Source organism: Heterocephalus glaber, unplaced genomic scaffold (assembly GCF_053883595.1).
Source record: "Heterocephalus glaber isolate CG9 unplaced genomic scaffold, H.glaber_assembly_v1.0 deba00001479, whole genome shotgun sequence".
In the NCBI taxonomy this organism is placed as follows: domain Eukaryota; kingdom Metazoa; phylum Chordata; class Mammalia; order Rodentia; family Bathyergidae; genus Heterocephalus; species Heterocephalus glaber.
In genome coordinates this window covers 6193230-6214879 of record NW_028258316.1, presented here as the reverse complement: position 1 = coordinate 6214879, position 21650 = coordinate 6193230, and the positions used below count along the sequence as shown (strand labels likewise).

General features: G+C 52.3%; 2 protein-coding genes and 1 pseudogene across 3 annotated transcripts; 2 read left to right on the top strand and 1 right to left on the bottom strand.

Moving 5' to 3' along the window:
• The first annotated feature begins 6743 nt into the window (after positions 1–6743).
• On the top strand, positions 6744–7391 carry LOC101700411 (small ribosomal subunit protein uS9 pseudogene; annotated as a pseudogene).
• Positions 7392–12160: 4769 nt separating this feature from the next.
• Endog (endonuclease G) lies at positions 12161–15209 on the top strand. Of its 2 annotated transcripts, none has more exons than XM_021261909.2 (3): positions 12161–12840; positions 13608–13717; positions 14869–15209. In XM_021261909.2, the coding sequence occupies exons 1-3, from the start codon at positions 12334–12336 to the stop codon at positions 14978–14980; spliced, it is 729 nt and encodes a 242-aa protein (XP_021117568.2). In that variant the 5' UTR covers positions 12161–12333; the 3' UTR covers positions 14981–15209. The 2 variants fall into 2 exon arrangements, with proteins under 2 accessions (XP_021117568.2, XP_004849239.2); XM_004849182.3 differs by having other exon boundaries at positions 12166–12840; positions 14864–15209.
• Spout1 (SPOUT domain containing methyltransferase 1) lies at positions 14624–21522 on the bottom strand. The gene is made up of 12 exons (XM_004849181.4): positions 21389–21522; positions 20796–20841; positions 20498–20626; positions 19116–19275; positions 18756–18845; positions 18603–18652; positions 18378–18508; positions 16740–16812; positions 16540–16638; positions 16190–16292; positions 15918–16065; positions 14624–15368 (listed from the first exon to the last, which is right to left on the bottom strand). The coding sequence occupies exons 1-12, from the start codon at positions 21422–21424 to the stop codon at positions 15300–15302; spliced, it is 1134 nt and encodes a 377-aa protein (XP_004849238.1). The 5' UTR covers positions 21425–21522; the 3' UTR covers positions 14624–15299.
• Between the last annotated feature and the right edge of the window lie 128 nt (positions 21523–21650).

The following is a 21650-nucleotide window of genomic DNA, read 5'->3' as shown; positions in this document are numbered from 1 at the left end:
TCACTTAGCTAATACTCATCTGGAGGAAAGCAAGGCCCGAGGCAAGGGTGTGTGGTGGGCACCATTAACTAGCTTATCTGTAAGGAGATTGGCAAGACTTACTAATATGCTCAATAGATGTTCCCACGGGAAGAGTCAGTGACACCTCCCACAGAGGGGGAGGAGGAGCTTTGGGGCCTGGCCTTAAGTTCTGGTCTCATATCTTAGACAGCCATGGAGATGCTGGCCTAAGGAAGTGCACGACATTTCCCTTTTATAACTGCATGGCCTCCCCTCGTGGTGCTGTTCCGATGTCTAAAGCCGCCTGATTCTGGAAGATGGTTTGCCTCATTGATCTGACTTCTTATTTAGAATGGAGAAGTTAAAAGTGTCGTCTAGGGCCCCTTGAGTATAGTCAAGGCCTTGCTGTGGTGCATGACAGCCTCTAGTCCCAGGGAGGGGACAAAGGTAGCAGCCACATGATCACAGCAGTAAAACACCACACACCTAGACTGTATTGTCAACGTAAGTGTGCGGGTTGGTCAGTATTTTTGACACTTCTGCCTTGTAGCCATGTAAAGGCTAGGAACTTACAATGTAGCCTAGGTTGTCCTTGAACTTGAAGCAGTCCTCCTGTCTTGGCCTCCGAGTGCTGGGATCACAGGTGTTCGCCACCATACCCAGCTGCATTCCCCATTTTCAGGCTGAGTGTTTGTGGTTAACAGTCTGTCAGATTCAGCCAGTGAGGTGATGTCTCTAATCAAGGCATCTGTTTCTCTATGGATGTGAAAATCATTAGTGAGAAAAGGGCGTCCAATTTAGCATCTCAAAAGGACAGAGGCCTAGAGATTGAGTTGTACATCTTTAATGAGAGCTGGAGGTGGTAGACTGGGGCACTGTAGGTGTTTCCTGGGCCATTTTAGGAAGGTTTCCCTTTAGGGTTTCTTTCATCTTTTGGCCTTTTCTGGCACAGTGAAGGTGCCAGCAAATACCGAGTGCCTGAGAGACACCCCGTGTGACTGCTGCTTTAAAAGAAGGCCCATTATCACTGTAAGCTCTTAGGAAGTCCATGTCTGGGGATGGTTTTTTGGTTTAATGTTTATTTATTGGTACCAGGGATTGAACTGGGGACCTTTCACTTGCGAGACAGGTGGGGGCACCACTGAGCTAAATCCCCGGCCCTCTATTTTTATTTTTTGAGACAGGGTTTCCATACCTAGTCCGGGCTGGCCTTGAACTCATTCTGTATCCCAGGTTGGCCTCAAACTTGCAGGGATCCTCCTGGCTCAGCATCCCAAGTGCTGGATTACACGCCTGGCCCTGGGGATGGTTTCTGAGAGCAAAACCCTCACCACCTCATACTTTTTCTGTTCTGTTTTGGTTTTGGGTTTTTGGGGTTTTTTGTCTTTTTACTTTTTCTGTTCTGAAAGGAAAAGCTGATCCCAATTAGTAAAAGTGTCTACCCAGATCAGTGGGTATTGGATTCCTTTACTTTTTGGCACATGGGTAAAATGAAGCTGCCAGCCCTCCCCAGGATATTTGCCTCTCTGCACCCATGGAGGTCTGGTTAGGAGAATTGTTTTTTGGCAGAGCTCACATGTATTAACTGCTGTATGAGCTAGAGAGCCCCTTTCCTGTGAATAACCCTGAGGTCACCTGGTGGACTTGGTCTCTCTCCCGGTGGAAGTTTGAGGCCAGGGATTTAGCTCAGGGATGCCGCGCCTGCCTCGCAAGCTCAAGGTACTGCAAAACAAAACAAAAAATCCAAGTGGAAGCTTTGATGTAAACACTTAATAGTAACCTTTCCACTGATTAGCACCAGACAGTTTACCATCCTCTGATTGTGCCCATCCTGATGGAAGGAACTGACACTGTGGGAGAGTGGGAGAGAGCCCATTTTACTTCTGACTGAGAATGTTTAGTTTGAATCTGATTCAGGGACCCTTCCCACATCAGTAGGGCCTGACGGTAAGGAGGGGGCTCAAGCAGCTTCCTTTGCCATGGTGTCAGCCAGTCGCTTACCTTGGGATCCTTCATCAACTCCTTTTTGCCCTCTACAGTGGATTACTGCCACCTTGGAGGGTAGATAAATGATAAAAGTTCATTTATCTCCTTATGATATTTTTTTTGTGGTACCGAGGATTGAAATCAGGACCTTGCGCTTGTGAGGCTGGCGGTGGAACCACTGAGCTAAATCCCTGGTCTCTTCCTTATGATATTTTATGGGCGATCCATTGGCTGTTAGATAATTTCTCTCTTTCCATATAGCTGTATGGGCATGCAGCACTAGGAAAGCATACTTTGAACCAGTATAGATGTTAACTTTTTTTTTTTTGGTACCAGGGACCGAACTCAGGACCTTGCACTTGCGAGGCAGGCTCGATACCACTGAGCTAAATCCCCGGCCCTTGATGTTAACTTTCTTCCTGTCCTTTTCTGAATTGTAAAGCTTTTGTGGGGCTATGAGTTTTGCCAGCTGAATGATAGTCCCAGGGGCAAGTGAGCTACTTTCCAGTGTCTCAGGTAGTCACTGCAGCGTACCTGCCTCTCTTGAACTGTCATCAAAAAAGCGTTTACATCAACTGACAAACAGAAAAGATGTGGGGTTTTTATACAGTGGAGTACTACTCTGCATAAAGAATAAGCTTGAGACATTTCTAGATAAACGGATGCACCTTGAGACCATACTCTTACGTGAGATAAATTTGACACACGTGTACTGCATTGTTTCTCTGGTGTGAGAAACGGAAAGTGGAAATAAGAACCAAAATGTACAATAGGTAGTGGGAGATGGGAAGAAAATGTTTAAATGAGAAGGAGAACAAGGGAGGGAAGAGGGAGGGAAAGGAATGAAGGGACAAGAAAAGAGAATTGAAGGGAAAATGGAAACAAAGCTCTTGTAAGGAAGGAAGAAAGGGTTCAAAGGCAAAGGGGGAATGGAAAAAAAGAAGCGAGATATAGCATGTACACACATTCCCTATGATGAATGTTATGAACTGGTCATGGTGGTACCTGTCTGTAGTCCTAGCACTCTGGAGCCTGGGATTACAGACAAGCACAAGGACCCAGGTTTGATCACCAGTACTAAAAAAAGGAAAAAGAAGGAAAAAATGGAAACAAAACTTTTATTTTTGTAAATGAGGGGGAGAGGGGTTGGAGGGGGAGGAAGGGAATGGAAAAAAGAAGCAGCGAGATGAAGATAGATTATGTACTGGTGGTACAAATTCCCTGGGATGAATGTGATCGTTATGTATATCTAAAATGTACCAATAAATATTTTGCTTTAAAAAAAAAAGAGGCACTAATCAGGGTTGGTAAGGGGTGGATCTAAGTGTTTACATGGGGAGATCCTCGCCTAAGGGCAGTTTGGATGCCTCTGGCACCGCAACAACGGGCCACAGCCCTGAGGCTAGCAGGGCTATGTGTGATTTTTACTTTACTACTATGTGTGATTCATGACAAGCCTCACAGGGTGCTGACACATAGATTGAAATGCTGTCCTGTAAGAAGGCTTAGGGACGGGGCATTTAGAAGCACTTGTTTAAGCTTCTGGAATGCAGATTAGAAATTGGATTCCCAGGTTAAAATATGGAAATCTGCCTTCTGGACTTCCTTACAAACTGGTAAGGAGGTTGTGTGATCTCACCATACCCTGCTATCCAAAGGTAGTAAAAGCCTGTAATTGTTAGGAATCCTCTCAGCTGTTTCAGGGTCTGAACTGCAGAAAGGAAAGTATAGGCTTAATTATTTCGTCCCCCAGACTTTGGGTTTCATGAAATATGAGAAGGGCTAAGTAGTTTACCTCAAGTCTGAAAAGTTGTGCCTTAGACCTAGAGACCCAGTAACCTCTGACTGCTAGAAAACTTAGCAGGGCGCGATTGCCCTGGCTGGAGAGCTCTTCAGAGGGGCACATGACAGTATGTTATGTATTCAGTCCAGGACCGTGTTCTGGGAACATTCAAAACAGGCCAAGGCCTGGGAAAACACTTGTCCAAAGAGATAAGGATATCTCTGAGTTCATGAGGCAACACAGCCCAACTCACTGGAGAGGCCTGGTCATGAGGATTTGCAAAGGCAAAAAGCAGGGGCCAGGGATTTAGCTCAGTGTTTCTGCTGCCTGCCTCTTGAGCGCAAGGACCCGAGTTCGATCCCCGGTACCAAAAGAAACCAAACAAAGGCAAAAAGCAACTGAGAATCCGGATGTTAAGGGATATAAAAGAAGGCATCTTTTAACCCTAACACCGAGAACTATCTGGCATCTTCAGGGGTCTGGGGAAGGAGAATGTGTGGGTTGGGCACCACCCGGTGGATGGGAACCACTTCCAGATTTACCAGTCTAAAGTCCTGTACCAACCTCCACTCCCCACCAGGTTTTTGGAATCCCAAGATTGGAGTGTTCTAGGGCTTTTACAAGGTGTAAGTAAACCTTGTGGCTTTAAGTTGTCAATACTGGAAATAGTCCTTTTTTTTAGCTTTTGGTCTTAGATGATATTGTCTCAGTTGAAGAAAAATAGTGGGGTCTTTAAGATATATCTGGATTGGGAACACCCCCCCACCCCATGAAACAAGATAGACATTCCCATTCCAAATCTTACAAACAGGGAGCACAAAGGAATGGGACCAAAGCAAGTCCAAAATCCCACCGGGGAAACATTAAATCCCACAGTTCCACTTCAGCATCCCCGGCAATCTGTGGTAAGTCCTAAACTCCAGAGGGCTTGGGTGGCTCCACCCCTACGGCATGGCGGGTGGTTGTAGCTGCTATGGCTTCTCTCTTGGGCCAGCTCTGCTCCTTCCTTGCAGTTTTCCTCAGACATCCACATTCCCGAGCTCTTACTGCTCTCCCAGTTTTGTCCTCAATTGCTCATATTTTAGGATTTATTTCGGTCTGCACTAGAGGGAGCCAACGCACCTGACCTGGGTGTATGTATATTGCAGTGTTCAAACGAGGTGTCTCTCCCCAAAAGGGGAACTGGACTTACAGGTATGATAAAAAAGGAACAGGAGAAGAGGAAGCCACCCCAGTTACAGCCTAAAGGTTGTGAGAAATAACAAACCACCTCCTCTCCGGTGACTCTTCACTGAGCTACGATGGCTGGAAGGAAGACCTGGGTTGAAAAGAAGGACAGAGGGGCCGGGGATTTAGCTCAGTGGTTTCACTGCCTGCTGTGCAAGTGCAAGGACCTGGTATCGAAAAAAAAGAAAAAAAGAAAAGAAGGACAGAAAGGCTGGCTCCAGTGTCCAGCAACTGGCTAGCCTTTATTCCTTCCATAGTTGTGACTGCCTGAGCTCCTCTGAGGAGATGACAGTGTGCCCAGAGGGTGGAGGGTCCCCTGGGCCCTTCAGTCTTGCTGGACCACCTGGTAAGATGGGTCTGATCCCTGGGACCTTGTCTCTAGGGGCCTTCCGACTTCCACTGGTCACCATGCACATGGGGACGGCTTAAGGTGCCTCTTTTGACGGTTCTTGTCACAATCCCTCCTAAAATGGCTGGGTCTCCCACAGCCATGGCAAGTAAGTTTAGTCATCGAGCTGATCTTGAAGTCCCAGATCCAGAGTTTACTCCTTTTATGACTGCAACCAAGGCAGCTCCTTTCTCTTGGTATCTGTTTTCTTCCCTTGGCCTCCTTCTGGTCTCAATGACGAAAGACCAAGGCAGCGCTCTCACTTGAGCATCAGGTGAGCTGTCCGGAGTAGCAGCCATCTTTGAAAGCTTTCTTCTGATGTCTGAGGCTGACTGGGTAATAAATTTGTCTATAAGAATAACCTGCCCAGGTGAGGCATGGTGGCATATGCTTGATGCTTGTAATCCCAACACTCAGGAGGCTGAGGCAGGAAGACTGCCTGGAGTTTGAGGCCAGCCTACGTTATATAATGAGTTCAAGGCCAACCTGAACTGCATAGTGAGGCTCTGTCTCAAAAAAAAGAGAATAATATGGTCATTCACTGAATCAGAATAGGGCTGTATACTTTATCAAGTTTCCTTATAAATGATCTAAGAAGGCAGAGGAGTTCTCATCTTTTTCCCGATTAATAGTTAAAAATTTACAATAATTGTAGGGCTTAGTTCTCATCCTTCTTAGGGTTTGAAGGATAACAAGTTTGGAAATGTTTCCTATTTCAATCTCCCATCCAGGTGGTGGATCAGTGGGGATCTTTTATAGGAGCTTCCTGGGCCCCAGTAGGAACCAGCAGTTTCCCCTACTGTCTCTTTCTTTCTTCTTCTTCTTCTTCTTTTTTTGTACCGGGGATCGAACTCGGGACCTTGTGCTTGCGCAGCAGGTGGCAAAACCACTGAGCTAAATCCCTGCCCCCCCCCCACTTTTAGACAGTCTCCCTATGTAGTTCAGGCTGGCCTTGAACTCACTATGTACCCCAGGTTGGCCTCAGGCTTGTGGTGATCCTTCTTTCTCATCCTCCCAAGTGCTGGGATTATAGGCGTGCACCACCACGCCTAGCATTTCTTTTGGCCTTTTAAAATGAACCGTATGATTTTTATCTCCAGGTGTAATAGCAGCCTGTAATGCCAACTGTTTGTCACTAGGGGTCAGTGTTTGACCTAAGAGCACACCACACCTTTCCAGTCAAGTTTAAAGGTCTGTAAGTCCCCTAAACACTTCATCGGACTTATCAGGATTGCCTGAAAACTTCCTCAGTCTTCTTTGATCTGTTTGGGGTTGCTGAGAGCAAAGGACACATGGACAGGGGTAAGCCCGAATTCTCCGCCCACCTGCTGTAAGGGATATTGCCCTTGAGGAGCTTGAACAAAATCAGACAGAAGTGGGTCTAAGGGCCTGCTGCAGTCGGTGCAAGTCTTCGGTCGGGAGAAGACGGCCACAGCCGTGGGACACTGCAAACGGGGCGATGGCCTCGTCAAAGTGAACGGGCGTCCCCTGGAGATGATCGAGCCGCGCACGCCGCAATACAAGTTACTGGAGCCTGTTCTCCTGGGGAAGGAGCGGTTTGCTGGTGTTGACATCCGTGTCCGTGTGAAGGGTGGTGGTCATGTGGCCCAAATTTACGCTATCCGTCAGTCCATCTCCAAAGCCCTGGCGGCCTATTATAAGAAATATGTGGATGAGGCTTCCAAGAAGGAGATCAAAGATATTCTCATCCGGTATGACCGGACCCTGCTGGTAGCTGAACCCCGTCGCTGCGAATCCAAAAAGTTTGGAGACCCTGGTGCCCGTGCTCCTTACCAGAAATCCAACCGATAAACTCATCATAAGAATTCATAAGAATTGGCATTGACCTTTGTAATGAACATGGAATTTTAAGTTAGAAAAAAAAAAAATCAGAAGTGAATACAGCCCAGGATTGTCTTTTTTTTTTGGTGCCAGGGATTGGACTTGGGACCTTGCGGTTGCAAGGCAGACGCCGGAACCACTGAGCTAAATTCCCGGCCCCCAGTACTTTTTTTTTTTTTTTTTTTTAAACAGCACGTTTTTAGGGCTTGGGAGATCAAACAAGTCCCAGGGTTTAAGAATACACCCCAAAGGAGTAAAGAGATTTGACATCAAGTCTCCCATCTGAAAAACAACTAGGGGCCAGGAGTCCCTTTTTAATCCCTCTTATCTTTGATGCCCTGGGGTGCCCCTTGGGGGTCCCCTGCTCCAGAGCAGGTGGCTGCTAACTGGAGAGTGATGGAAAGATCCGCTGGACCGGATTATCCACCCTCACCGTGCGCCTCCGCCTGCTTCCTCTGAATTCCCGTTCCTGTGCTTCACACTCACATTTCCATCTCGGAAGGACCCTAGTTAGCAAGACAAACTCCATATTGCTGCTGAACAAACCACCTGCCTGCCCTTTAGATGAACTCAAAAGGAGGAAGCTTAGAAACCTCCTCCCCTTAGAGTCTCTTAGAAACAACAATTAATCAACTATTGTTTTACAAATGTTCTAACAGCAGGAAGTTCCGCTTCTGTACCTTTTGCTTGCTTTACTAGTTCTATGCCATAGGGGGCCCTAGAAACTGCTGGCCTCAAAGGTGTATAAAATGTTAATCTCCCCCCAGTCGAGGCTCAACTCAAGTCTGATGCTCCGCTTGGGTCCCGGCCGGTAATAAACTCCTGTGTGGGTTTAATATCTGTCTCTGGTTGGTTCTCTCTCACTGGGTGTAACAATCTCCAAAGCAGGTCTCTAAAAGCAACAGCTGTATTTGGGTGACTAAACAGCTCCGTTTAAAAAAGGAAGCATTCCCCAGCAGAAAATTAAGCCAGTGATCAAGGGGCCAGACCAACGATTTTCTAACTGAGAGAGGAGACAGAGAAAGAGACACAGAGAGAAATGGTGAGATCAGAAGAGCAGATTGTTTATTTTTTTCAATTAAAAAAAACTTTTTTGAGACAGGGTCTCACTATGCAGTTCAGGCTGACCTTGAACTCAGTATATAGCCCAGACTGGCCTCAAACTTGTCAATCCTCCTACCTCAGCCTCCTGAGTGCTAGAATTACAGCAGAAGGGCAGACTGGAGGGACTCCTTCAGGCTCTAGTGTTTGGGATCATAACATGGGTGTTTTGGAGATAGATTTCTCTGTGACCCAGAGTTCAGTTCTTGCCACAGTGTCTGAAGATGATTTTCTCTGGGGGTTGCATCAGGGAGCCTCACCCAAGACACTGGATGGGCCACATCCTTAACATCCTTAGTTGTGTCTTCCTGGATGAACATGGCTTCTGAGTCCCCGGGAACGAAGTGTGTGGTACCTCGTGAGGCCGCTGCACGTCCTGATTTCTCTTCCCATTTCCAGAAGGGGAGCAAGTGCTGCCAATCTTTCGTGCCTTTGTGCACAAGCACTCATTTTCTAGGGATTCAAGAGCCTACAACTGGAAAGGAAAAAGATTTTCAGGATTGCAAGGAGAAGCAGGTTACCATTTCCTAATCATAGAATCAACCATCCCTGTAGAAGGTGAACTGTCAAAACCTGTTCCATGGCTTCCGGGGCCTAGGACATGCCCGAGAGCACCAGACAGCAGCCAATTAGAAAGTCAGAAACCATCCCAGGGAGCTGTGTATAATAAGAAACCAAGCCTTCAAGGAAGAAGCCAAGCAAGTCCAGGAAGGAATACAGGGCCCTGTTTGCAAAATAAAAGCATTGCATCAAAGAAACCCAAATATAAAAAGAATTACAATCTCTCCATGCTCTCCACTTAAATCAATTATCATTTTGACAAAAAGCTATGAACAAGGGATGACAATTCTCTATTACCTAAGCCAGTCACAATCCCGTGAAAATACTCTAGGGCAGGCATGAGACAAAAGCAAACTCTTACCTCTGTCCAAGGATCTCGATGGGACCTCCAGTCTGTCTCCCAACCCATTAGATGTCAGATGTGCTGAGATTGTGTCGTCTGATGTCCAAGAGTGGATTTGAGGGCAAAGGGGGTTAAGAGTAAGAAAGGTCCATTGAGAGAAACCTCCTGAGAGACAGGAGGGGTCCCGGAAGTGGGTGGCCACTGAGGCTCTTTGTCAAAGACATTTTATACAGCAAAATCACAGTGTGGGTGGCTAGGTGTCAAACTCCAACTAACCTATAGGGTTACAAGTATAGCTGCTTAGCTGATAGTGATCCAGTAGGGAAGTGAGGCACAGAGCAAGGGTGTATGGTGGGCATCGTTAACCTTGGCTTATCTAGAACTTCTTTTTTTTGGTACCAGGGATCAAACTCAGGTCCTTCTGCTTGTGAGGCAGGTGGTAGAACCACTGAGCTAAATCCCCGGCCCCTTATCTAGAACTTCTAACTAACGTAGAAAGAACAAGGGTGCTCCTGGAAAGGGGTAAGAGCATGGTCAGGGTGTTCTGGTCACCCACCTATGTGGCTCGCTGGACCATGCAGTGCTAGTTACAGGATAATCTCAAGCCACTGTTTAATTACAGGGAGGTTTCCAGGCCTGTCCATCACCTCTCCATCTTGACGCCTGGGTCTCTTCAAGTTCACTTCTGTAATTGTTGTTTTTTTGTTTTTTGGTCTTGGGGAAGGAACTTGGGACCTTGTGCTTGCAAGGCAGGCGGCAGAACCACTGAGCTAAATCCCCAGCCCCTTTCAAGTTCACTTCTAGTAGATGGGCATGGTGGTGTATTATATGCCTGTAATTCTAGTACTCAGGAGGCTGAGGCAGGAGGATTGCTGCAAGTTCCTGTGAGTTAGAGGCCAGTATAGGCCACATAGTGAGTTCAAGGCCTGCCTGGACTACATAGCAAGACCCTGTCTCAAAAAAACCCCACAAAGGACCGGGGATTTAGCTCAGTGGTTTTGCTACCTGCTGTGCAAGCACAAGGACCCAAGTTCTATCCCTGGTACCCCCCCCCCAAAAACCCCACAAAAACAAAAACAAAATGCTGGGATTTATTTCAGTGGTGCCTCGCCAGCCTTGAAAGCACAAGGTCCTGAGTTCAATCCCCAGTTCAAAAAAAAAAAAAAGCTGGGTAAATAAATAGCCCACGCTGGCTTTCCAATTGTAATCTCCTAGGTCTGCCTTTCAAGAAGCTGGGATTACAGGGGTGTGCCACCATGCCTGGCACTTTTGGGGGTAATTATTGTATAATGATGACTATAGTTAGTAATAATTTTTTTTTGGTTCCGGGGATCAGTAATAATGTATTTTTTTAAATCGCTAAGAGAGTACTTTTAAATGCTCTCGTCACAAAAAAGTATTTGCGGTGACTGATATGTTAATTTGTTAAAATCATTCCACATTGTATACATGTGTAAAAAAATCACATTATATGGGCCGGGGATTTAGCTCAGTGGTTCCATCACTTGCCTTGCACAAGGACCCAAGTTCGATCCCTGGTACCAAAAAAAAAAAAAAATCACATTATACCCAGTAAATGTATTTGATCACCTTACAATAAAAAACTTTCAAAATTAAAAAAATGTTATAAAACCTGCCCCCATACTCTCTAACCTAGAATCACAAGTAACGTGGCATTTTTTTTTTTTTTTGTACCAGGGATCAATCTCAGGACCTTGCACTGGTGAGGCAGGTGCAGCGCCACTAAGCTAAATCCCAGGTCCTAACATGTCATTTTTTGCAAATATAATTTTTACTGCATGATGGTTACCTTCCTGATTTATAGTTTATTTTTTGGTTTTTAGAACGGGGTCTCTCTATGTATCCCAGGCTGCCCTTGAATTCACTATGTGACCCAGGGTGGCCTGGAAGTTGCAGCAATTCTCCTGCCTCAGCCTCTCCCATTCTGCAACTGCAGGCCTGCACCACCATACCCAGCATTTTGATTTATAGTTTTTGTGTATGGTATTGTTCTTTCCCCACCTTAGGTGGTCAGCAAGTTGCTGTATGACTCCAGCCTCATAAATAATACTATGATGTTGAGGCAAGAGGATCGCCACAAGTTCTAGGCCAGCCTGGGCTTCTTAGTGAGTTCAAGGCCAGACTGAACTGCATAGCAAGACCCTGTCTCAAAAGAAAAAAAGAAAAAGAAAATGAAAAAAAATCCTTATTTCCGTATGGTTTCCTGGGCTCAGTCCTGTAACTCGGCTTAACGGAATGAGCTGTTTTAAACCTCACAATGCTGTCCCGCTGCTTTCTGGAGTCTGCATCAAGGGCTGCTCCAGCCGGCAGTTAGCTTGGGCTGCCTGCACGCCTTTCATCAGGCTGGGTTTCAAGAGAATCTTTGGAGCCAGGCATGGTGGCCGCGCCTGCGGCCTAACATTTCGAGAGGCTGAGATGGGAGGATCACAAGTTTGAGCCCAGCCCCGGGAATTTGGTGACTTATTGAGATCCTGTTTTAAAATAAAAATTTGAGGGCGGGGGATTTATCTTAGTGGTTTCGCAGCCTGGTACCCAAGTGCAAGGATCCGAGTTCGATCCCCGGTACCAAGAAAAAAAAAAAGTTGAAGAGGGCTAGGGATGCAGCTCAGTGCAAAGGCCCTGGGTTCAATCCCCAGTATACACCCCCCCCCCCCCGAGCAATAGTAAATCATTGCCAGGTTAACAGAGTTAGGGCAGATTGGAGTCTGACAGACTTGGGATCCTGTACTTGATCTGCCAACTAGGAGCTCCCTCACGTCTCTTTTGAGGATTAAATGAAGTAGTGTAAAAACACTAAAAATAGGAGCTCCTCGCACATGCGCAGAGGGGAAGCCCTCCCTACGGCGGAGCCGAATGCGCCGGGGCGGAGCCAGAGACCCGACTGAGGCCAATCCAGAGCCGAGGTGGTGGTGCCACGCCCCCTCGCGCCGGGGTCTCAAAAGGGCAAAGAAAGGGCACGGGACAGCCACGTGGGGGTCCGTCCCCCTCTCGGGGCGCTGGTTTTCTAGGGCGTTTGCGAGGAGACTGGAAGGACGGCGGGCCCGGCGCGACTCCTTTGAGGTCCCCAGCCCTGGCTGCGCCATGCGCGCTCTGCGAGCAGCCCTGACCCTGGCTCTGGGCGCGGGCCTGGGCGCTGCGGCTGAACGCTGGCGGCGCTGCGGGGTGGAGGCGCAGGCGACGCCCGGGCTGCTGGGCCGGCTGCCGATGCTGCCCGTGGCCGCGGCGGCCGAGGTGCCCGCGGTGCCCGGGGGACCGGCCGGCCTGGGCCCAGGTGAGCTGGCCAAGTACGGGCTGCCCGGGGTGGCGCAGCTCAAGAGCCGCGAGTCGTACGTGCTGTGCTACGACCCGCGCACCCGCGGCGCGCTCTGGGTGGTCGAGCAGCTGCGCCCCGAGCGTCTCCGCGGCGATGGCGACCGCCGCGAGTGCGACTTCCGCGAGGACGACTCGGTGCACGCGTACCACCGCGCCACCAACGCAGACTTCCGCGGCAGCGGCTTCGACCGCGGCCACCTCGCCGCCGCCGCCAACCACCGCTGGAGCCAGAAGGCCATGGACGACACCTTCTACCTGAGCAACGTCGCGCCCCAGGTGCGCAGCGCCCCCGCCCGGCGCGCGGCCTCGGGTCGGGCTGTGAGACCGGAGGGCTGGGGGTGGGAAGAGCCCTGGGGCCCTGCACCCCGATCTGGCCTTGGACCTTCCGCCTGCATAGGGATGAGGTACTGACAGTGCGCAAGGGCAGGCCTAGCCAGTGGGCTGTCAGCTGTAAGGAGGGAACTAAGGCTCAGAGAGGTAAGGTGACTGGCCAAATGTCACACAGCAGGAGAACCCAGGAAGTTGTTTTTGTTTCTGAGAGAGTCTTGCTCTGTAGTTGAGCCTGGCCTCAGGTGTGCTCTACCATGCCCGGTTAGTTATTGTTTTTGGTAGTACTGGGGATTGAACCCAGGGCCTCAAGCCTGCTGTGTAACACTGAGCAACATCCCCAGCCCTGGGCAGTCTGGCTGGAGGAGCTGAGCTATCAACAGGAAAACAAGGGGTACAGTCGGGCTGTTAGTGCGAGTCACACCACCCAGGCCGAGCCACCCCACCTCCACCCTTGCTCCTCCAGCGCGAGGCACCCAGTGTATGTGGACTGACTGGGTTCCGACCTGACTTCTTTCCCCAGGACCCAGGGCTCTGCCCATTTTCCTAAGCAGGAAAGCCCAGGTGTCCCCAGCAAGCCCAGCACACCCATCATCCCTGCCCTGGCGCAACCGCTGTGGGCACCCAGCCTCGGGGAGGGTTCCGGCCTTCCTTGACAGTTCCTGTCAGGGGGAGGGACCCGGCATGTCTTGCTGAGCGCCCCCTTCTGCTGCCAGGTACCCCACCTCAACCAGAACGCCTGGAACAACCTGGAGAAGTACAGCCGCAGCCTGTCGCGTACCTACCAGAACGTCTATGTCTGCACTGGGCCGCTCTTCCTGCCTAGGTGAGGCCACAGCCAGGCCAGGCCCGGTGTTTGGCACCCGGCTACCACTCACTTGCTTTCTTGGTGAGTCTGTGTCCCTGGCTTGGGCCCCCATTGCATCTTATTTTTGAGACAGGGTCTGGCTACATAGTTCAGCGTGATCTTGAACCCATGATGTAGCCCAGGCTGGCCTCAAACTTGCAGTGATCTTCCTGCCTCAGCCTCCCAAGTGCTGGGACACCCAGCCCCATTCTACTTCTGTAACCAGAGCCCTTTGGGTGACCTCCTAGGCCATCTTTTCTCTGCCAGTGTTCCTGGCTCCAAATGTCCTTGCTCTTCTCTGACCTATCACCCCGCCCAGCCGTGTTCTGCATGGGGGGAATTACCTAGGCCCTGACGTCCCAGGTTCTCACCTTCTGTCTGCTCTGCTCAGCACTCTCCTCTGCCCTCCGATCCACCCCGCTCTGTGCCCCTGCCCGTCCCAGCTGCTGGGGACTGCAACCTGTGCAGGGTCACTGATTTCTCTGGTCCGTGAGGACTGGGTTGAGTGAGGAATGGAGTCTAGGCTTGGGATGGAAGCCTGGCCTTACTGCCTGGCTCCTTGTTGCTGTGTTCAGAGGATCAAAGTGTCCTCCTCAGTAAAAGGGGGCTAAAGCCTGTCACCTCATGGATGGGGAACGTCATACTCAGCCCAGGGCCTGGCCTGTGGTAAGGGCTCAGCATGGGCTGGCCAGGGTGGTGGCTTGGGCGCTGATAAACTTCCACTAGCAAGTGCTGGCTGAAACGGGCCAGAAGAGACTGTGCCAAACTCAGTACTGGGCACAGGATTTCAGCCGCTGTGGTCCTGCCTACTTGGTGCACCACTGTGTGGCGAGACCAACAGCAATCAAGTGTTGCAGAGGTGAGCTGAAGGTTTACGAGGCCCGATATTTTCAGCAGCATTTATTGCCACCTCTCTGCAGGTGCTGAAACCAGAGGGAGAGTCAGTCTCCACCCTGGACACTTCCCAGCCTCAGGAAGGAGGCCAGCAGGGCACACAGACTCCAAGTGAGGGGGTGGCTGACCAGGAGGGCAGAACTGGAGTGCAGGTCAGGGGAGGCTTCCTAGAGAGCTGGAGGCCTTGAGTCCAGCCAGGCCCCGAGCCCTGAGTGCTGGGTCTGCCCGCAGGACAGAGGCCGATGGGAAGTTCTACGTGAAGTACCAGGTCATCGGCAAGAACCACGTGGCGGTGCCCACACACTTCTTCAAGGTGCTGATCCTGGAGGCAGCGGGGGGGCAGATTGAGCTCCGCTCCTATGTGATGCCCAATGCACCTGTGGACGAGGCGATCCCGCTGGAGCGCTTCCTGGTGCCCATCGAGAGCATTGAGCGGGCCTCAGGGCTGCTCTTTGTGCCCAACATCCTGGCACGGGCGGGCAACGTCAAGGCCATCACTGCCAGCAGCAAGTGAGGCGCAGGCCAGGACTGTGGGCGGGGTGGGGGCCGTGGCGGATTAAAGGTGGTCATTTTTGGAGCCAAGTCTTGACTGTCTGTCCCAGGTGACCCGCAGGAACCCGCCTGGCTCCACTCCTGCTCTGCCTGTGTCCTGGTCCTGACAGAACCTTCAGGTGGGCTGGGTGCCTGCCTGGGTGAGGCTGGGCTGCAGGGCAGCCAGGGAGATGAGGATGGCTTCCTGGGAGACAACAGACAATGGCTGGGGCCAGCAGGCACCCAGCTCCTGCCCAGCTGCACAGCCTGGCCAGCCAGGGGCCCCTGGGGAGGTAGAGGGCAGGCCCGGCACCGTCCTGCTCCTTACTGTTCCCTTAAGGGGGCGACAGGGCTGGGTCGGATGAAGGTGGCAGCAACCTCTGGGCCTCAGGGCAGGGGAGCCCTGGGTCCTGCTGAGGGGGTGTGGCCTGAGGGCTCATGGCGCTTGGGCAGGGTCTCGGGGACATAGTCACTGCCACTCTGAGACTACTGGGAGCAGAGTCTTCCCTGCACAGTGCCCACAGGGACACTCTGTCCCCTGGGGGCTTGCACGTGGGGGACCCCAAGAGCAGCCACATCCATGTTCGAGGTCCTGCAGAACCAGGCCACCAAGGAGCACTGGTCACACAGCTGAGGGAGCAGAGGCCCTGGGAGGGGTGGGCAGGTTGCCAGGACCCCGAGTGCAGCACCCTGTCCCCCAGAGAAGGCAGCCGAGGCCCCGGGCACTGGCTGGGGGGGACATGGGTGGGCTCACCTCTGTGCGGATGGTGCGGCTGCCCTGGCCTGGGCACGTGTTGATGTACAGGTCGAAGAGGACGCTGGGCTCGGACACCTCCAGGTTGGGGTCCGCATCCACACCGGCTTCCAGCCCTTGGAGGCCCCCGAACACCACCAGCGCATGCCTGACACCCAGAAAGGTCACTGACCGATCACCAGCGCCCCCGCGAGCACAGCCCCACACCTCTCGTCCTCATGCACATCTGGGCTGTTCTGAGTGACTCTGCCCGCTGCCCAGGCAGCACCCACCGAAAGCCGGGCAGCTGGGCGGAGGCCACATCCGAGCCACGTTCTGACGTCCCAATGGTCAGGTCGTACCCGTCCTGGAAGGGGGCCTCAGCAAACACAGCACCTGGGAAGGGACAACGGTGGCTCCCTGCTCTCATAAGGGGGCCACTAGGGGCCCCAAATGCCCCTGGGAGGATGAGGCTGGGAGAGCAGAGGCCAAGCCCGGGCGTGGTCAGGGAACATGCAGAGGGCGGGCGGCAGGAAGGAGTGCACCTCAGTGAAGTCACCGCCCACCCAGGACACACAGGCCTCCCAGGACGAGGGCCCAGCCTGACTTCCAGGTGCTCCTGGAGGAGGAGGCGAGTTCTTACTGAGGCAGGAGGCCAGCCGGACAGTGTAGCCCCAGTAAAGCCCGGCTCTGGTTCGAGGCTCCTTCGACGATACAACCGTGCCCCGGTAGGTCTTGGACTCTGGGGGACACAGGCTGTGAGACGCAGCGAGGGACTAGGCATGGAGGGGCTGTCCCGAAGCTGGCCAGGCCACAGCAGGGGCTAGGAACGCCACCGGATACCTGGGAGCTGCTGCTGCTTCAGTCTCACGGTCACCCGAAGTCCAGGCTCCAGGTTCTTATCTATCTTCACCTCCTGGGGAGAGGCCAGAAGAGACGGGTGCTGTTCCTATATGGCCAGCAGGGGCCACTGCTCTGTGACCCTGTGGAGGGTGAGGGCTGCGGGCCTGGGCCCTCCACAAGGCCCCTGGGCTGGTCCCCTCACAGGAGACCATCTGCAGCAAGCAGTTATGACAGCTGGGCATAATGGCACACACCTGTAATCCCAGCACTAGGGAGGCTGAGGCAGGAGGAATTCCCGAGTTTGAAGCCAGCCTAGGCTACATAGAACTACATAGTGAGAACCTGTCTCAACCAACAAAACAAAAACTATCACAGGACGCTGGTTAGAAACCACAGGTCACTAAACCCCTCTGAACCAAAACTCTCCATAAAATAGCTACTCTCATACAGCACAGGGCCGGAAAGGAGGTAAACGGCTAACATCGAGCTATGATGAATCACAATTATTTGTGTTCAGGGCCAGTTCTGAACTGATAACACTCAGTGTCTCCCTTCCCCGTGCATCAGTCTGGTCCACCTGTAGCCAGTGACTTCCAGTCTGTTCTTCTGGAGAGGGGAGATCCACACACCTAGAAGCTTCTGCCGTGGTAGTTGGGAGACCTGAGAGGGAACCATCCTAGCCTGCCTCCACAATGTGCTATGGCAGAGCCTGGATGATTTCTTTTTAGCACTGGGGACTGAACCCAGTGCCTTTGCACTGAGCTGTGTTAAATGGTGATCCTCCTGCTTCAGCCTCTCAAGGTTACTGGCATGTACCACAATGCCCACCAGAACCTGAATGATTTTGAACTTCTTTTTGCAGGGTTTTGGTTTATTGTTTTGACCAAAGGGACCAGCTAATGTCAGTGGGTTTTGTTTTTTTTTCTTTCTGGTGAGGGAACCTAGGGCCTTCACCCTGAGCTACATCCCTAGTTTTTTTTTTAATTTTTGAGAGAGGGTCTTGCTATATAGTTCAGCCTGGCCTTGAACTGACTATGTAGTCCAGGCTGGTCTTGAACTTGTGGCGATTCTCCTGCCTCAGCCTCTGGAGTGCTGGGATCATAGGCGTGCACCACCATGCTCTGCATCAGCAGCCTTTTTTATTTTAGGATAGCATCTTACTAAATTGCTATATATTCCAGTCTGATGAATTTGTAATCCTCCTGCCTCAGCCTCCCAGAGTGCTGAGATTACTGGTGTGGGTCACCTACCTGGCTCATGATTTGCTTTTTAAAACTGTGAAGGTATGGGCTGGAGATTTAGCTCAGTGGTTATGGCGCCTGCCTTGCAAGTGCAAGGTCCCGAGTTCGATCTCCAGTACCCCCCATCAAAAAAAAAACCTGTGAAGGTGGTGGTGTAGTTCAGTGGCAGAGGATGTTGTTGGCATGCAAGAGCCCTTGGTTTCACCGCCAGCACCAAAAATAAGGAAATAAGCAACAGTGGATTTGCTGCTGGCCTCATCTCTGGGCCCTTCTGGGATCTTTGCTGACCCAGGTCTACATCAACGGGGGCACCACAGGCAGGTCCGATTCCAGCCCCCCCCCCCACACCCCTGCTTGCCCCCCTCAGCTAGGGCATCCTCAAGGCGTCACAGCCCACCTTCTTCATGCCACAGTTGACGAAGGAGCCATGGCCTGGCCGAGTAGGCCGGTCCACCACAACACCCTCTCGGAACTCGCACTCCTCCTCCTGACGCATGTGGTGCGGGCTGTCCAGGGGGTTCAGGAGGCCTGGGGGAGCGGAGCCCGCGAGGGTGAGGTGACCACAGGCCTTGCCCTCCTCCTAGGACAGGGGTGGTGGGCCAGAGGGCTGGGCGCTCAGTACCTGCAAACTGGAGGTCCTGGTGCTTGGGGAAGAAGGCCTTTCGCAGGTACCTGGTAGAGGACGTGGGCCTCAGCAGACTCCCTGAGGAGCCACCCCCCAGCTGACCTCCATGCTGACCACCCTGTCCCCACACTCCTGGGGTCAGTGCCTTACTGTGGACACTCCAGATACTGCAGGACACGGGCCAGCTGCACACATGCCTGTCCTTTCTTGCCGACTCCCCTGAATTCGCCCTCCACAGACCTGGACAGAAACAGGGCACAAGATTGAACTGCTGGGTGTGGTGGAGCTCAGTGGCTAAGCATGCAGAGCCCTGGGTTCAGTCCCCACACCCACCCTGGAGGAGCTCCTCCCACCCAATCTGACCCCTGCGGCCACTGCCCAGACCCTATACTCACTGAGGAACACAATGGGAGATTTCAGGCAGGTACCCAGGAGAAGCCAGGCAGGTAGGCAGGGCACTGTTTTCCCTCCTCCCCAGGCCCCAGGCCCCACACCCCAGCAGCCTCTCACTTGGCTTCCTGGCCTTCTTCATCGAACACCACAATCTCATCCACACAGAAGATGGCACAGGCTCTGGCGATCTGTCCAGCCAGGTAGGTGCGGAGCTCAGGCGACTGGGCATTGTCCAGGATGGAGCCCGGCAGGGCCACGCTCAGGGTGTAGGGCCGTCCTGGGCAGTGGGAGGGTGCTCCTGGTCAGCCTAGAAGCCAAATCCCCCCACCCACACACTCCCTTCTTCTGTCCCTGGGGCCTAGGGTGGGAGAACTGTTCAGCTGGGAGGATTTCTGTATGTGTGTGTGGCACCAGGGATCAAACCCAGGGCTTTCCTACTCAGCTACACACCCAACCCTTTTTATTTCTTATTTTGACAGAGTCTCATTAGGTTGCTTAGGCTAGACTCAAACTTCTGATCCTCCTGCCTTAGCCTCCCAGAGTACTAGGACCACAGGTGTGCGCCACCACACCCAGCTCAACTGGAGAAATTTTTTTTTTTTGGTACCAGGATCGAACTCGGGACCTTGCACTTGCAAGGCAGGTGGCAGAACCACTGAGCTAAATCCCCGAACCTTCAACTGCAGGAATTTTGAGATCAGCAAAATAGATCCAACTCCCTTTTCTGGACTTCAGTCCCTCTAGGAGGAAAATGGATATGGTGATCTCCTAGGTTTTTCTAACCAGGGCAGACCACTAAGCAAGGCCAGGGAGAGGTCAGGAGCCTAGGTTTCTCTAACCAGGGCAGACCACTGAGCAAGGCCAGGGAGAGGTCAGGAGCGTTGGCCCAGGCTCTGCCCTACACTCCCTCAGTTCTCCAGCTGTCAAATGGGAATAACACTCAGGAAGCTGAGGCAGGAGGGTCACTGTGAGTTCAAGGCCAGCCTAAAGTATATAATGAGACCCTATCTCAAAAAACCAAAAAAAAGGGCACAAGAGGACTGTATAGTGTAAATACTATCCTGTTTTTTGATGGAACATATTCTTTTTTTTTGGTACTGAGGATCGAACTCAGGTCTTTGTGCTTGCGCAGCTGGCAGTGAAACCGCTGAGCTAAATCTCTGGCCCTATCCTGTTTTTTGAAAGGAACATAAACATCTGCAGATTTTGGTGTCCATGTATGAGGAATCCTGGAATCAATGCCAAGACAAGGCCCTAGAGGTATAAGGTTAAGAGTCAGGATGTTTAACATCCATAGATAGGCTCGAAATCTACCTAAGAAAGAGGTCAGGACTCAGTGGGCCAGGGCCCTCCCTCCCTTTTTTGGGACTTAAGTTTCTCTACTGGGACAAGAGGTTTGAACCAGTGGTCACTAGGGACTCTTCCAGACATGACAGTCTGTTCTGCCACAGCACAGCTACTGCAGGCCACATGTGCTCCTTCCCAGGACCCGGGCTCACCCAGGTCCTCCCTCTGGGCAGCTGCTGCCTCCTCCTCCTTCTGGCGCTTGGCCTGCTCCTCCTGTGCCCGTTGCCGCTCCAGTTTTTTGGTCATTTTGAGGTTCTTCCACTTCTTTTTCTCCTCTTTCTCTGGGTAAGATAACACAGCTTGACTGGTGAGGGGTAAGGGACTGGATCTGCCCAGCACCCCTCGGCCTCCCCAAAGGGAGCTGTGAGACCTATAGGCTGGGCTCCGGGTCACCTGGCAAGGCCTGGAGGAAGGGCTGGCAGACTCCCCCTCACCGCGGCCCTTACTTACTCTGTTGTTTCCATTTTCGCCACTCAACCCTTTGTCCGTGTTCACCCTGGAGGAGGAGCAGGAGGAGTAAGAGTGAGAGAATGAATGGTGACATCTGGAAGGGACCACAAATGCTGCTTTACAGCCATCCTGCTCCTCCAACCGGGATCGTGAGGAAGCCGGGAAACCACTACATACTGCTGCGTCAAGGGGGCAAGGCCCTGCTGTATCCCAATGACTGGATCAGGCCTGCTAGGATGAGTTCATGAGACAGAAGAGGAAACTGAGGCACCCGTTTCCCACAGATAGGGATATGACTGTGGGATATGCACACAGTCGCCTGAGAATGAGAAGACTGAGACACAGGCTCAGGGTTGCGAGCACGGTCTCGACTCTTGAATCCAGGTCCGGCCAGAGGGCCGCGGGGACTCAGGCCCCAACCTCCGGGATCTGGTCCCGCTGGGGCGCACGGGGCCACCTGCGTGCGGCTCGTTCGGGCTTCCGGGCCTCGGAGCGGCGATCGAGACGCCCAGGCCCGCTCCACCACGGGCCCCTAGGCTGTCCGTTTTCACGCCCCCAGCCTGGCCCTGCCCGGAGTCCCACCGGGTACCTACCGGGCCGCAAGGCCGCTTCCTCCCGCGCTCCGCCATGTTCGCGGTACATCGCCAGCCACGCCGCTGCAACTCAGACTCGCCTCTTCCGGCCACACCCACAGGGCTGTCCAATCGGAGGCCCAAGTGTGCGCGGGGCGTGGCCTAGGCGTGCAGCAGGTGGAGCCCAGCCAGAGTGGAGCCGGGACTGCAGGATGGGGCGGGGCTAGCGGTCGGCAAGGTAGGTAGACGACGAACTGCATCTCAAATACTGTCCTGCATACTT

Bases quoted from the DNA above. Each gene is read 5' to 3' on its own strand.
- Endog (XM_004849182.3), top strand. From the start codon at position 12,334: ATGCGCGCTCTGCGAGCAGCCCTGACCCTGGCTCTGGGCGCGGGCCTG. The intron at 12,841-13,607 runs GTGCGCAGCGCC...TTCTGCTGCCAG, and splicing joins TGAGCAACGTCGCGCCCCAG to GTACCCCACCTCAACCAGAA. The intron at 13,718-14,863 runs GTGAGGCCACAG...GTCTGCCCGCAG, and splicing joins GGGCCGCTCTTCCTGCCTAG to GACAGAGGCCGATGGGAAGT.
- Spout1 (XM_004849181.4), bottom strand. From the start codon at position 21,424: ATGGCGGAGCGCGGGAGGAAGCGGCCTTGCGGCCCG. The intron at 18,653-18,755 runs GTAAGGCACTGA...GTCCTCTACCAG, and splicing joins CAGTATCTGGAGTGTCCACA to GTACCTGCGAAAGGCCTTCT. The intron at 15,369-15,917 runs GTGAGCCCACCC...GTTGTCTCCCAG, and splicing joins GCCGCACCATCCGCACAGAG to GAAGCCATCCTCATCTCCCT.